We start from the raw sequence: 14,722 nt of genomic DNA on the forward strand, positions 1-14,722 counted from the left end.
AGCCTCCAACTCCATGCAGCAACCACCTCGTCCCCCGTTTCGTCCTCCCAATCGGCCCATACTCTGCTACAGATGCGGAGAATATGGGCATTATCAGAGCAAATGCCCTCTACCAGAAGGCTCTTCTCCGTGCCAACTTTGCCTTGAGGCTCACGATCACTACACTAAGGATTGTCCAAAACAACACACCTCTACCTCTGCGAGCCCCAAGTCAGAGCCAACCTGAATTCACCTTTCCCAAGATCAATTTGATAGTAGTTAGTACCAACCCCAAGCCACCACTTTCTGCCCATATGATTGCTTCTCAAGACAAGTTGCAGCTGGTAGAGGAGCCAGCTGGTGTCCTCACACGAGCTCAGAGGGCAGCCCTCGGCCTCAATCTTCCAGCAGGTACATCCCTTTCCTCCCCAATGCCTACACCTCCTCCAGCAGCTGACATGCCATCCCCTAGTGCTAAGAAAGGATCTTTTACTATGCTCTCCGATATTGATGGGGCTTTCTTAAAAGCAGTTGCTGACTTACAAAAGATCAAGGAAACTGAGAAGACATTGATCCCAAGAGAAAAACCTACAGTAGAGACTATATTGAAGAATACCTTTCACCAAGTGTCATTGTATGACATGCTTCGACTAGATGCGAGTTTCAGAAGTGACACCCTTGCAGTTATTCAGTCACTTTACCCTGGAGCAGGTCCTAGTGGCGTGCACCTCCCAGTGCGATAGTCAGAGTCCTATATGATATCCAATCCTGCTGCTCCACTCATAGATTATAGAAGCCCTCGCCTAACAGTGTCCGTTTTAGGTCGGCAATTCTCAAGAGTGATAGTGGATGGTGGATCTGGCATCAACCTGATGCCCGAGTTCACTATGTTAGCTCTAGGTCTACAGCCTACTCGCCCTGCTCCCTTCACAGTTACATTGGCTGACCAGCGGACAATCTACCCAGTGGGGATAGTGGATAATGTGCCTCTGCAGGTACAAGACTTTACTTTTAACTTGGATTTTGTGGTGGTTCGTCTTCCCCAGATTGAGGGCGGATTTCCCTTGCTTATTGGAAGACCATGGCTGCGACACACTAAAGCACTCTATGATTGGGGAAATGATGCAATGTGGATACATAATTCTGGCTCCTCGATGCAACCCATTCTCTTAGAAGGTGGTATGGATCCCGTGGTGCAACATAGTTCTTTGTCTTTAGCAACCAGCCTCGAATTGGAACAACCTACTCCACCTGACGGGTCAGATGAGGATCTGTTGGAGTGGTTGGATGCTACCAAATCTATGCCCTGTTTTCGAGTTTCGATTCACTCTTTGACTGAAGGTACACCCTCTTCCAATGAGCCACCTGAGCCAGCTCAAAGGTCGAAGGTCACAGAAGCTACTCCTGATGTGCCCTTGGTGGAAGCCTTTGAAGTTGGCGAGCCTATGGAGGAAAAAAGAAGTGGGAAGAAATCTCCTCGATAGAAGTTCACCCAACATCAAAAATCAGCCCCATTGGTGTCTGCTTCTACCAGAATAAAGCTCCCTTCACAGAGCTCGTCCTGCCTGATGAATTCCATTCTCTTTATAGTTATCCTGCTCATGGTGACTGCGCTCTGTAGCATCTCCTCTTTCAACCAGGGGACCATGGATTTCATCTACTGCCCTAGCCCCCTCCCCCTACCCACCCCCTCTCTTACCCTCGCCCCTACCCTCCCCCTCCCCCCTCGCCCCTACCCACCCCCTCCTTCACCCTCGCCCCTACCCACCCCCTTCCCCCCCTCGCCCCTACCCTCACCCTCCCTCGCCCCTACCCACCCCCTTCACCCTCGCCCCTACCCTCCCCCTTTCCCCCCTCGCCCCTACCCTCACCCTCACTCGCCCCTACCCACCCCCTTCACCCTCGCCCCTACCCTCCCCCTCCCCCCACTCGCCCCTACCCACCCCCTCTCGCCCCTACCCAGCCCCCCCTCGCCCCTACCCTCCCCCTCCCCCCACTCGCCCCTACACACCCCCTTCACCCTCGCCCCTATCCACCCCCTCTCTTACCCTCGCCCCTACCCACCCCCTTCACCCTCCCCCCCTCGCCCCTACCCTCACCCTCACTCGCCCCTACCCACCCCTCACACACACTCGCCTCTACCCACCCCCTCTCGCCCCTTTCCAACCCCCTCCCTTCCACTCGCCCCTAACCAGCCCCCTATCTATGCTTCCCCACCCCTCTCAGCCTCGGCATGTTCTCCCCCCCACCCCGCAATTTCCCCCCCCCCCCACTCCGCATCATAGCTGACTCTCAACTTTCACTTGGTTGCCATCCTGGAGCAAGTTTTTCCTCACCCCACCCTGCATGATAAGATCCCTCGATGGTTGCCATCCTGTTGCTGTGAAGGCCTTTCTGATATGCTATCATGATGGAGCTTAACCCTATAGCTTAACCCTATTTGCGGTGTTACTGGGGCTTATGGTCATCCCACCTTTCGAGAAGAGTGTTGTTGCAAAAAGTGTGGCAAGGTTCATCTGCAACTGCAAGCATAGACCAGGTCATTTTCATTTTCCTATCACTATGGTTAGGGCGGATAAAGATGCACTGGAATCAAGCTGAGCTTATCTCTTTGCTGGGGAGCATCATTTTTTTTCCAATTGGGATTCTTGGATTATGCAATCATACTGAGTCCAGCCTATTCAAAGATTAAAACGTTTGCAAGCAGTGCAGTGTGTTTAAACTCCACTTTTGGGCCTAGAACCTGCTTCAAGAAAGATGTACAGATGCAGTACCTAATGGTTTTCTTTCACAGTTTTTTCAGTATTCCTCTCACCGGGACGATGAGCGGTCTTGTGACGGGCAACCTATAGCAGGGCTACAGTGTCACTTCACAAGACAGGCAGACAGTTGGACAGTTAGTACAGTTGGTCTAGGCTGTTTCACACTGGACGGACCCTCTGGGCTGGGAGTGACACGTGGCAGTGGCAAGGTACCGACGGTGGTCTAGTGGACATCGTGGCCAGGTCACCACATGGCTAACATTTATGAGCCGTTGGTGGCCCTTTATGGTGGTACATATGAGTAGTAGCGTTTGGTCATCGGGATTATCATCTTCACCTCTGGTCCAACGACGCAGTTGTCTAGAGCGAGTCTTACACAGAGCATTGCTTCACCATCCCTACACATCTGAGCCTCGACACCCCATTTGTACCTGTGAGTCCTGGGCTGGAGCTGAGTGTGCTGCCACGCCAGAGTCTATACATGGTTCTTTGAGCTAGTCGAGTCCACATGTTCTAGTCCACTGTTGTGTCTCTGTTGTTATCCATTGTTCTTGTGTTTCATTCCTATGTTTCATTCTGTTTGAGAGAGTTTCCATTGGTTTGAGTGAGATTGTCACGCACATTGCACTGAGGGGCACCCACACTGTTGAGAGCACGACACATTATCCGCGCTACAGCGTTTTTAAGCAAGACAGCAGCAACTTGGACCAGCGTTTTCATCGCCACTTCAGCCTTCTTTTGCTGCCGATCTTGGATAGCCGGAGCCTCGCTCCTTGCCCCTTGGTCTTCTCGCTTGGAAGTTGAATCATCACGTGACTTTGCCGGCAATTTCCTGATCACTTACCTGCATTTCAGCCTGTTTAGATGCATTTACAGCCCTCACCTTACCTTCTCGGCATCCGATGTTCATCACCTGGCGTTTTTTGCTCAAGCCCCTGCGGTCTCGCGGTGCTTCAAGCTCCCTTTTGCTGTGATTAGAGGTTTGGACACTACCTTGACTTTGCTTCATCAACATCCCTTTGGTTTCCGTTGCCTCTCCCGTCACGTACCCCCTCCTTCGCGGTCTTCTGACGTTCTATCCGGCGTGGTTTTGCGATCCTATCCTCGCCTTTGCTTCTGATTTTACACACGAGACTTCTCTATTGATTCTTTGTCTGTATCTATGGCGACACTCCCAGCCATGCCCATCTTTCCTCCTGGCGAAAAGCTTGACGGCTCCAACTTTGTCATCTGGAAGATGAAGATCATGGTGATGCTTCCCAATTTGACCTTTCGGACTGGCTTATCGATCCTCCCAATGCCGTGTGTCCCGGCCTTGCTCCTGCATCATGTGCTCCTACATCGACCTCATCAGCTACCACTTCTTCTGTAGTTACACGTACTGGCTCCTCATCTACTTCTTCTCATGGTACTGCTTCTGGTGGACCAAGTACTGCGGTTACACAGGCTATGGTGGATCAATGGAATCTGAACCATCGTAGAGTTTACTCATCAACTGTGCGGATAGCGTGTTGACGTCTTTACGCTCACACCACTGCACATGAGGTATGGGGTTTCCTTTGCAACATGTATGAGGCGAAGATACCCGGAAGGATCCTTGCTCTGGAAAAGACTTTGATGGACTTACAGGTCTCGTCATTTCCAACTATCCAGGACTTCATTTCCCACATGCTTCTGCTCTGTAATGAGCTAGCAGCTTGTGGACACCTATCTCTTCAGAGTACTCGGTTGCTGCTCAAGCTTCTCAACACTTATGATTCCTTGTTGTAGTCACTTACTACCTCCACGCGTCCTACTCCTATCACTTGGGAGGAGCTCTTACCTGCTGTGCAGCAAATAGCTTCGCGCATTTAGGACAGAGCCATCTCATACGCCTCTGCAGGTTCTACTGCATTGGTTTCTACATCCAGTAGGGGTGGTAGTGTTCCGGACAGTCTGGACCTGGTTGTACACCTTCTCGCCCTGACATTACTTGTACCTATTGTGGAAAGAAAGGTCATTTTGCAACAAAATGTTATAAACGACGGCGGGACCACAAGAAGGATTCAGATCTTGAGGATGGGACGGCTTCTGGACAGACGTCTGCCAAAGCCATCTCTAGCCCTTCACAGGTCGATGGCTTCACCCTCCAGTTTCATCCACCTCCTTCTTCCCTCTTATGATAGACATCACTTTTTGGCTTGGAGTTTGCCGGATTTACCACCTTGGCCTTCTATCCTTTTGTGTCAGAGTGCTCTGCTTCAGGGGGGGTTCTCTCTCTTTCGTCTCTCTTCTGTTGACCTCCACCGATGGGCTCCCTGCTCGTCTTCCATCTTTCCCTCATATATATCCTCTTCAGTGACTTGTTCTGTTGTTAGCCGCTACATCAACTTCCTTGTGCAACTTGATCAGCCTGACCTAGCTTCGGTCATCATCACATTGGTGTTGAACGGTTCGTCGTTTTTTGTTTGGCTGGCGCTTCTTCTTTTCACACTCCAGATTTGCAAGGCGTGTTGTACCTTCTTCCTCAACGACTCCGCATCTGTCATTGAGGGGGGGTGTTAGATTCTTCATCTCCAGATGCTTCGCACCCTGCCTACAGGCTTCACACACATCACGTGCACTTGCCCTTGGTTGTGGGTTGGCCACCCGTGCACCTGCTGGATAGGGATCTTCAAGCACATTTAGGGTTTTGCTCGGCACTTTGCCCGGCCGGACCTATTATGGTCCTTTTCCATTTTTTCCTCATTTATGGGTGTTTTTTGTGCATGATCGTTGGGTTTCTGGTGTGCCCTACCTACTCCCTATTCTCCTATAAATAGGACTCTCCCATTCATCTTGCCATCTTGTACACATCAGTTTTTTGCCATCTCTCTCTCTCTCTCTCTCTCTCTCTCTCTCTCTCTCTCTCTCTCTCTCTCTCTCTCTCTCTCTCTCTCTCTCTCTCTCTCTCTCTCTCTCTCTCTCTGACAATTCTCGTGTGTCTGTCCAATTGTCACATCACTGACTTGTCGATTACGCCTGCAAGACCGCTTATCTTTTCTCTAGGGTTTAGGCCCCTCCGCCGGAATCTGCAAAACACAGTTAAGTTAGCCCACGACCCGAAGATCACTCAAATGTCCTAGTGCTACGCAAATGATCGCGGATCCAAATACCACATAGAGAGAGTTGTTCACGACACGAAGGATTCTAGCTTTGACCAAGAGATTGGTATGGACCAACTTCATAGGGAGCGTGCATCTGTGACTGGCCAAACGAATGCATGGATAAGATGCCTCTATGACCTCGACACAAAAACCCTGACCCTAAAACCCATCATGTACCGCCTTCTAAAATCAAAGCAAGCGTCCTCGATTGCAGGGGGCAAGAAAATTCTCACAAATAATCATTCAATCATGCATTCTTGTGTCATCATGGACATGCGCACATAAAACCTAGTTACAAACACCTCGGGTGCGTCTGAAAATTTTTCTTAGATCGATCCTTAGCCAACATCTATAAAAGGTCATTGGATCCTTGTTGGATGTTGATCAAACACCCAAGATGTTAGCCAATGTCTTTAAAAGAACACTGCATCTTGCTTGAATATTATTCACATCCCTCACCATCTCATTCTCGATTTCACATGTAAACCAGGCAAATTTTCAAGCAAAAGGTTCACCTCATTGCAAAAGAGTGGATGTACAGCTCCATTTTTCCAAATGTTTGTAGAGGCATGTTCCTCGATCCTTCTGCCTATTATCTGCACACAAATAAGAAGATCTTGCCAAAACATTAATTTCACACATGCTCAAATTTTCTGCAGAAACCCTGAATTTTTTCGTAAAAACCCTTATTTTTAAAAAGTGTGGGAATCAAAATGCATTCACGCCAATCCATAGAGCTTGTCGAGATAATCAATTTTGCCTTCTGTTGCATATCCAAATTCTCAACCGTTGAAGAGATTTTTAGAGGTCTCTGCAACATACAAAAGTATCAAAAAACATGTTTTTATAGCTTTTCAGGTCAAAAACGAACTTGTTTTTCTCCTTTTCCTCGTCCTCTTCTCGTTTCTTCTTCATCCTACTCCAAAGCTTTTGTCTGTAGGTTCATGTAGGATTGGTTTTCTCCTTAATAAAGGGAAGAAAAATTTGATAACTTCCGTAGAATCTCCATGCTTCTGTAACAAACTTGGACACCCCAAGTCTAGGTTCTGTGCGACACAAAAGAGATTCACTTAAATAATTCACAAAATAATGAGTCGACACAGAACAGCATAGTTCCGTGCCAAGAGAAATTGACCCCAAAAACTGGCGCCTCTATCCGTATTTCTTTTTGCATTAATCTTTGAGCAAAGTACAACTCCCACGTGTCCTCGACTCTTGGACTCTACGTCCAAATGTCTTGAGAAATAAGGCCCTTGGGCCCTTTTTATTCTTACAAAGGGATGCTAAAATGACAGCCCCCAAGAGCAGTGAAACTTAAAAACAAATTGCCCAAAAAGCAACTGGCTCAAAATCTGTCAGTAAAAACAGCCAACGCAAAAAGCGAAAGTCCATACAGCAAGCCAAGTCAGCATGTCAACGCAAAAAGCAAAAAATTTGTATTATTGTGCCACGTCAGCCTGTCAAAGCGATTTACGGGATCCGTACGGACTGCCACGTCAACGTCCATACAGTGTGCCACGTCAGCATCCATACTCTGCATGCCACGTCAACAATTTGCTTGCGTGTATGTGTTCGGACAGAACTGCCACGTCATCAATTTGTGACATACCCGCCTCTTGAAAGAATTATAATCGCCCTCAATTACGCTTGCAAAACAGACAAAGGAAATAAACCATTTCAACAGACACTCACTTTAAGTATGGACGGACTAGACACGACACATCTAGCACTTGTACAAAGACGACAGTCATATCACTGCACATGACAGCACAGGACATGTCATTGAATCTAATAACTAACCAACCCAAATGATTTTCTCATATTAAACTGATCATTTAATGTGGGATAATAAACGGGAACAAGGGTTAGAATATAGACATGTGCTTACGGATCTATCTCAACACGGGGCCAATGGTAAAGGGGTCCAAATGAGAGATGGTCTGTCAAAGTGCAAGGTTAACTAATGGAGCTTATAAGAGGTTAGCTTCATTAAAGACCTCCAATGTTTAGTGTTAAAAGTCCTTTGATATTAGGCAAGCTAGGGCTGAGCTTGAGGTGGGAACCCGACCTAAGCTTGAGGTGCTTCTCGTGCTTGATGACTAAGGTGCTTGAGGTGCTTGTCATGCTTGATGACTAAGGTACTTAAGGTGCTTGTCATACTTAATGAGCAAGGTGCTTGAGAAGCTTCCCATGCATGGGGGATCAGGTGCTTGAGTCAAAAAGAGACCCTACAAACTTAATGAGGAAGGTGCTTGAGAAGCTTCCCATGCATGGGGGGTAAGGTGCTTGACTCAAAAAGAGACTCTACAAACTTAATGAGGAAGGTGCTTGAGAAGCTTCCTATGCATGAAAGTCTCAAAGTTAGGGGAATCTTTGACTTAACCTTCCACTCATCCAAAGGGCACCCCTTTTCTCAACGGGCACATGGGACACATGTCAGACTCTCCCTATGCTTAACCACATGGTGTGCTTGAATGCTATTGGTTGGGCTAAAGAGGGGTCCAATGAGCTTCTAGTTCCATCCAACAAATATCCAGATATTTTCAAGCTCTCTCTCTCTAAGGGGTAAGGAGGACACTTGTCCAAAGACTACCCATGTACTTGAATGCATGCTGCATGTGATTGGCTAGGGGGGAGAGGGGTCCAATGAGCTTGAAACATGTGTAAAAGCTACAACTCGCCCCAAGCAAGCAAGGGGGGTGCTGGGGGGATATACACCACACACACTCATTTTCAAGCTCTCTCTCTCTAAGGGGTAAGGAGGACACTTGTCCAAAGACTACCCATGTACTTGAATGCATGCTGCATGTGATTGGCTAGGGGGGAGAGGGGTCCAATGAGCTTGAAACATGTGTAAAAGCTACAACTCGCCCCAAGCAAGCAAGGGGGGTGTTGGGGAGATATACACCACACACACTCATTTTGCGGATTCATTCTCACTTCGTGAAAGTTGAGAAACTCCGCCTCCTTCTCCAAGCTTGTGAGAAGTGAGAGCCTACACCAACACTCTTGGCTATGGAATGCAAATCCAACCAAGGGACATGCTCCAATGCTTAAGCTTGCCATCCTCTCCATCTTCATTACTATACTATTATGTATGCTAGCAAGAAGAGTGATGATAAGTGAGGAGCTATTTCTTTCTCCTATGGAATGTTTCTTCATCCTCTTCCCTATCCTCATTCCCCGCCAGCTCTCTCCACCTTCGAAGGTGTTTGAGGCTTGGGATAGTTAATGCTTTCTACAAAGTTTATGTTATGCTTGTGATGCATGAATCTTTCCATCTTCATTGCATCACCTAAGTCACAAGAAACACAAAGATTGTATTGTACCAAGTCTCTCTTGATGGGAAAAACTATAATCCAAATGCCTATTGGAGGAGGGACCGGCTCCATATGAATCCGGTCCTCAACTATTGTCATGTTCTCTAAACTCTCTCTCTTGCAAAAGTATTGTTCATGCCAAGTTAACTAAGTACCATGTTTATGTTGCTGCCATCAATTAAGTTCACCCGCTATACTCACAAAGTAATCTCACAAAAGTGCTTCACCTAATTTCCTAATTCCACTACTCTCAAAGTTCATAGGCCATTACCATTACATTGGTATCAGAGCATTTGGTTTCTCTTTTCTTGCTTAAGAAGAGAGGTCCTTAAGTAGCCTATTAATGGTTGTTTTTGTTGATTATATTAGGGTAAGTGGGACTGGGATCTATTATCGGTTTTGTTGAGCCCACTATGTGGGATATGGTCCACACTTCAGGAGCTTTGGTCTTAATAATGGAATCTTTTTAGACTTGCCTACGGCTTTACCATTATTGAGCCGTAAGAAGTCCGAAAGGAGCTATCCCTCGGCAACTTCGCTATGTTAGACTCACTCCACTACTCTCTATAATTAACCAATTCGAGCCGTGGGTGTAGATACTTAAGTGCCTATTTTCAAAGGCAAAGAGGAGTAGCAACTAAGGTTTTGAATCGCCAAAGCATACACTAAGTAAACACATAAGTTTAATTAACATGGCTGACAATAACCAAGAGAGTAGAATGACATTGATAACTTTGATTTTGCACATAAAGGTGCTAATGATGATGCCCCCATGTTTGTTAATTATCTTGTCACTAGGTTGCAACAAGCTATGGGCAACCCCGCTTTGCAAGCCGAAGTTACTCAACAACTTCGTGCTTATGGGATTTCCTTTCGTCTCCAAGAGGAGAGAGAGCTTAGGAGGCCTCTTGATAAGACCCCCAAACGAAGACTCTCTCCCATACGAGAGGAGGAATCCAAAGATCAAGAAAACAATGAATCCCTAAATTCCTCCGAAGTTGTTGCTCCACGAAGAAGGCGGACTAAACGATCGCAAACTCCTCCCAAGAAGAAACGGTTAACCCATAGTCCTTCTCCTCGTCACTCCAAAAAAGAAGAGAGGAAACCAAGGAAAAAAAGGGCAAGAAAGAGGTCACCCTCTTCTCCTTCTTCTTCACCTTCCTCCTCTACCAATGAAAGCTATGGCTATTCTCGTAGAGAATATAAGAGGGGAGGACATCGTGAATCTTACCCTGCATAGCGAAGGTCACAAAAGCTCAAGAAGTTCAAAAAGGGAGGAAAAGAGTATCTCTTTTCTCACCTATGATGGCACCTTTGGTGCTACCGACAAAGTATTGGCCTTCATCCAACAATTTGATGCGGCCTTTGGAGACGAGGGCTTCACTGAGTCCTCCCAAGCTACGCCATGTAGCTATGCACTTCCAAAAATCGGCTCGTCAATGGTGGGCTAGCCTTCGTGGCAATGGCGAAGCCCCAAAGACATGGAAAACTCTACGAGTTTCCATCATGAAGCAATTCCTTGCAAGCGATGCAAAGGAAAAAGTGCTCACCAAATGGCGGAGTTTGGGCTTCTCTCTCATGAGTCTATATACAAATATGTCGACAAGTTTTGGGATTTACATCTCAAGGCTACTGTCTTTCAAAAGATAGACTTTGCTGAGCAAAAGCAACAATTCTGTGCGGGATTACCTGAAGAGATGGCCGAGTATTTCAACTCTCAACGGCTTGGTTCTATCAACGAAGTAATCCACCATAACATGGTTGCTTCACGCATCAATTTCCAACAAGGGGTTAGACGGAATGTCAAGCCCATGGAAAATAAAGACAAAAGTGATGCAAAGGGAAAAATTAATGCCCAAAATACTTCCCAAGGCCATTTCAACAACAACAACAACAATCGGTCCAAGGAAAAAGGAGTTTACAAAGGTAAAAATAAACTATCTCCTAAAGAGCTTGAAACTTTTCACAAGGATCACAAATGTTTTAAGTGTGGGGAGCAAGGACATGGTTATCGTTCTTGCCCCAAAAGAAATGCTCGTAATGAGACTCCTAGAGCTTCATTATCGAAGCTCCAAAAGAGGATGCTCATTGCAAAGGGTCACCTCTCTCCTATGCTTGGGGAAAGGTAAGGGAGCATGATGCCTTCATCTTGTCCGACCCTGGTGCTACTCACAACTTCGTATCAACGGAGTTGGCCACCAAGTTGGGCATTCAAGCTTTTGAGATGGGAGATGCTGTAACTACCGATGCCACTTTCAAGGGACAGCAAGCCTCCGTTACTCCCTTGATTGGGAAGTTAAGGTTTCATGTCCAAAGCTATGACGACAAATGGGAGCTATGCTTGAATTAGCCATACTAAATGGCATGCTATTGTCATGTGGATTTACATTTTACCCACATTGACATGGTGCAAACACAATGAATCACTTTCTTGCCATTGAATTACGTTGAAACTAAATGATACAAACATTCTTTTTTTTAAAACAGTGCATGTGAATTGTGAAAAGCCAAGCATACTAGACAGGCTTAGTACACTGAATATATAATAAAAGTCTGGAGACATTAAACAAAATTGAAGAGAGTACCTTTGTGGTAAGAGGCCAAATAAGAAATATCACTGCTCGTCCACATAATTTGCTCATCAACATCTTCTAAAACATGCAGACTCCCATCTTTTTCATATTGTAGAGCCTAGAAAACCTTGCTATCAGTTAAAAAACTACTTGCACTCTCTAAACAAGAGAATGTTAAATAAACACAGTCAACATACAACAGCAATGACTTCTCAAACTTAAACATATTCATACCCAACAGTCTTCTATGTAGAAATACATACCAACATTGAAAAACAAGCCTAGACAGACTTCAGCTCTCTAAACAAGAGAATGTTAAATAAACACAGTCAACATACAACAGCAATGACTTCTCAAACTTAAACATATTCATACCCAACAGTCTTCTATGTAGAAATACATACCAACATTGAAAAACAAGCCTAGACAGACGACAGCTTTAGCATCACATTCGCTATGAACAGTATACACAAAACAAACCACCAGTAACAAGCACAATCTTTTAGAAAAATGAATGGCTTTGAATTGATTGCATAGGAGCACAAAGATGAATGTGCCATCATAAATGCATGGCACTCCACATACAGACAGGCCTGGGTACTGAGCATGCAAGAACACAAAAGAAATGTACTTCTTACTTGAAGCTCTTCAAGAGGATGCTGCAACACAAGATGTGACAAACTGGAAAGGCTTTGTGAAAATTTTGGTTGGGTCAATTTGTTGCAGTTCAGATTTGGTAGCTTGTTTGCATAGGAGCTGCTCACTGTGTTACTCAGTAATGTATTTTCTATGGGTGCTAGTTGAAAAAATAATCCAGCAGGAATAGGCCATAGGGATGCCACTGCATGAGGCAATGGGATAATTGTCATTTCACCTGCATAAAATCCAGTGTTAGAAGAATTTCTAAATTTGCTCTTATGATTGAAATAATAACCACATTCCACCCACCAAAACAATATATATGCCATAACTTGGACCAGTAAACAGAACCCAAACCAACTCATCACTTTACCATTTCAAGACATTTGTTTCTGAATGCTTAAGCCCCAATTATTTGAAACCAGAAATAACTTCATCTACTCAAAGCTGATTTGAAACAAGTGAAAATCATGAACAAGTTAGTGAATGATAACCTACCTGCTGGTGTAAATATCGCCAAAGAGTCTGAATACAGGATACACAAATGGGGCTCCACGATTGAAGGAAACCGGCACCATACAGCCTGCAAAGTTTGTTGTAGGACTTTTAACATAGAAAACGAGATTAAGTGTATGCTCAATGCATAAGCTACATCATGTGCAAAAGGAAAAGAGTGGCCCAAAGCTTTGAAAATGCTAGTGCAGCCAACTACTTGTCCAACCTTGATCAATTTCAAGAGACGGGTGTCGGTAAAACAAAAATTATACATGCAAAGCAATATGTGTATACTTAAACCTCCCCTCGAAGGACGTAATGATAGTCTGGCCCTGCATACTCAATTGTAATTGATTGCAGTATTTGAAAAATGGAACTGTATTTAGACAAATAAGACCACATTCTTGACACCCAAACACAATGGAGCTAGCTAGCTCCCTTTCTTCTGCAACCAAAACATACACACACCAAGTATACACACCAAAATGGTGGATCTCAAACTCCTACGTAAAAATACGTATATTTCATGGGAAAAGCCATAAAGGTAATGATACAATCAACGGTGATAGCTAGGAAACTCTGGCTGTGTGACACCTGATAAAGCTGCCGAGTGAACTTATGCACCGAAGCAATGTTAAGAGCTCATGACCACCATTCCACACACTTGCAAAATTGGGATATCATCATATTCACAAAGTCCTGACAAGATTCATAAACTACGAGGAGTTTCCAACATTTTCTACATCCACTCTATAAGAACTGTGTTGGGTATACGTTGTCCTATGGCTTAGCATCTTTCTGAACCTAACCTTGGGGCTATCTTGTCTATTGGTATGTACTCTACGAGGTGCAGTTGGAGCCTATGTGGCAGTTGGAGCCTATGTGGCACCTAGTCATATGATATCCATGTGTTGTCTATGTGGCTTGTTTAGTTATACAAACTTGTAAAAGTGTCCCTTCTTTTGTGGGTCAAGCAATGCAAGTGGGAGGCCTTGTGTCATGCAATATGTCTAATGTAACCCCTAGACGCCAGATCTCTCCTATATAAGAAGCATTCTTGTACACTCAATAATCTAATGCATTTAACAAGTCGTATCAGAGCTAGAAGAAGATTAATACCTCTCAGTCCGAAAGCCTCTGATCGCTCGCTGTTCGCTGCCCGCCATCGCCATCGCCATCGCTCAGCCCCCCCCTTCTTCGCGCAAACTCTCCCTGCCCTCGCCCGCTGCCTGCTGCGCGCTGCCACTGAGCGCTGCTGGCTGCCCGCTGCCCACTGCTGTTGCGCGCTGCAGGCTGCCCACTGCCCGCTGCCCACTGCTGTTGCGCGCTGCAGGCTGCCCACTGCCCGCTGCCCCTCGTGCCCGCCTCATCCTCCCGTTCCCCCATCCTTTCCCCCCTGTGCGTGCCCCTTCCCCCGCTCCATTCGCCCCACCCTATCCCCCCTCCCTCCGAGTCACGCCCTCAGCTCGCAGGCAGGCTGTTATCTTCAGCTTCCTGGTGAGCGCCTCGTCGTCAACGCCCTCCTAGATTCAGCAGCAGACACAAAATGGCGGCTTCTGCTCAACTCAAAGGGACTCCACATAAGCCCCCTCGCCCAACACCACGGAGCCGACCCTTGGACTTGCTCTTTCGCCAGAAGAGCAAGTGAGCTTGATGGCCGAAGTGGAGCGCTTGCAAGCCACTTCGGTTATCTATAAGATCATGGGCACTCGGCCCAGTCGGGGCAAGATTCGGGATTTACTACAGACCCGTCTTCTCTTTGATGTGCACAAGATCACCGATGTCCAAATCCTCGGGAGAGGGTACTACCAGGTAGAGTTCGAGTCTGC

General features: G+C 46.2%; 1 protein-coding gene across 4 annotated transcripts in view; it reads right to left on the reverse strand.

The window, feature by feature from the left end:
• Positions 1-14,722, reverse strand: part of LOC147463549 (anaphase-promoting complex subunit 1-like) — a 78,391-nt gene that overhangs the window by 38,998 nt on the left and 24,671 nt on the right. For all 4 annotated transcript variants that reach the window (XR_015185205.1, XR_015185206.1, XM_086489569.1 and 1 more), the window contains exons 3-5: positions 12,897-12,981; positions 12,398-12,633; positions 11,772-11,877 (exon numbers count right to left, since the gene is read on the reverse strand). Coding sequence is in view for 2 of the 4 variants with exons in the window: in XM_086489569.1 (XP_086345695.1) it covers positions 11,772-11,877; positions 12,398-12,633; positions 12,897-12,981 (427 nt within the window). In the remaining 2 variants the exon portion in view is untranslated. The remainder of the gene's footprint in view (positions 1-11,771; positions 11,878-12,397; positions 12,634-12,896; positions 12,982-14,722) is intronic.

The sequence above is a fragment of the Adiantum capillus-veneris genome, chromosome 2 (genome assembly GCF_014529385.1).
Source record: "Adiantum capillus-veneris isolate H3 chromosome 2, ASM1452938v2, whole genome shotgun sequence".
Classification (NCBI taxonomy): Eukaryota; Viridiplantae; Streptophyta; class Polypodiopsida; order Polypodiales; family Pteridaceae; genus Adiantum; species Adiantum capillus-veneris.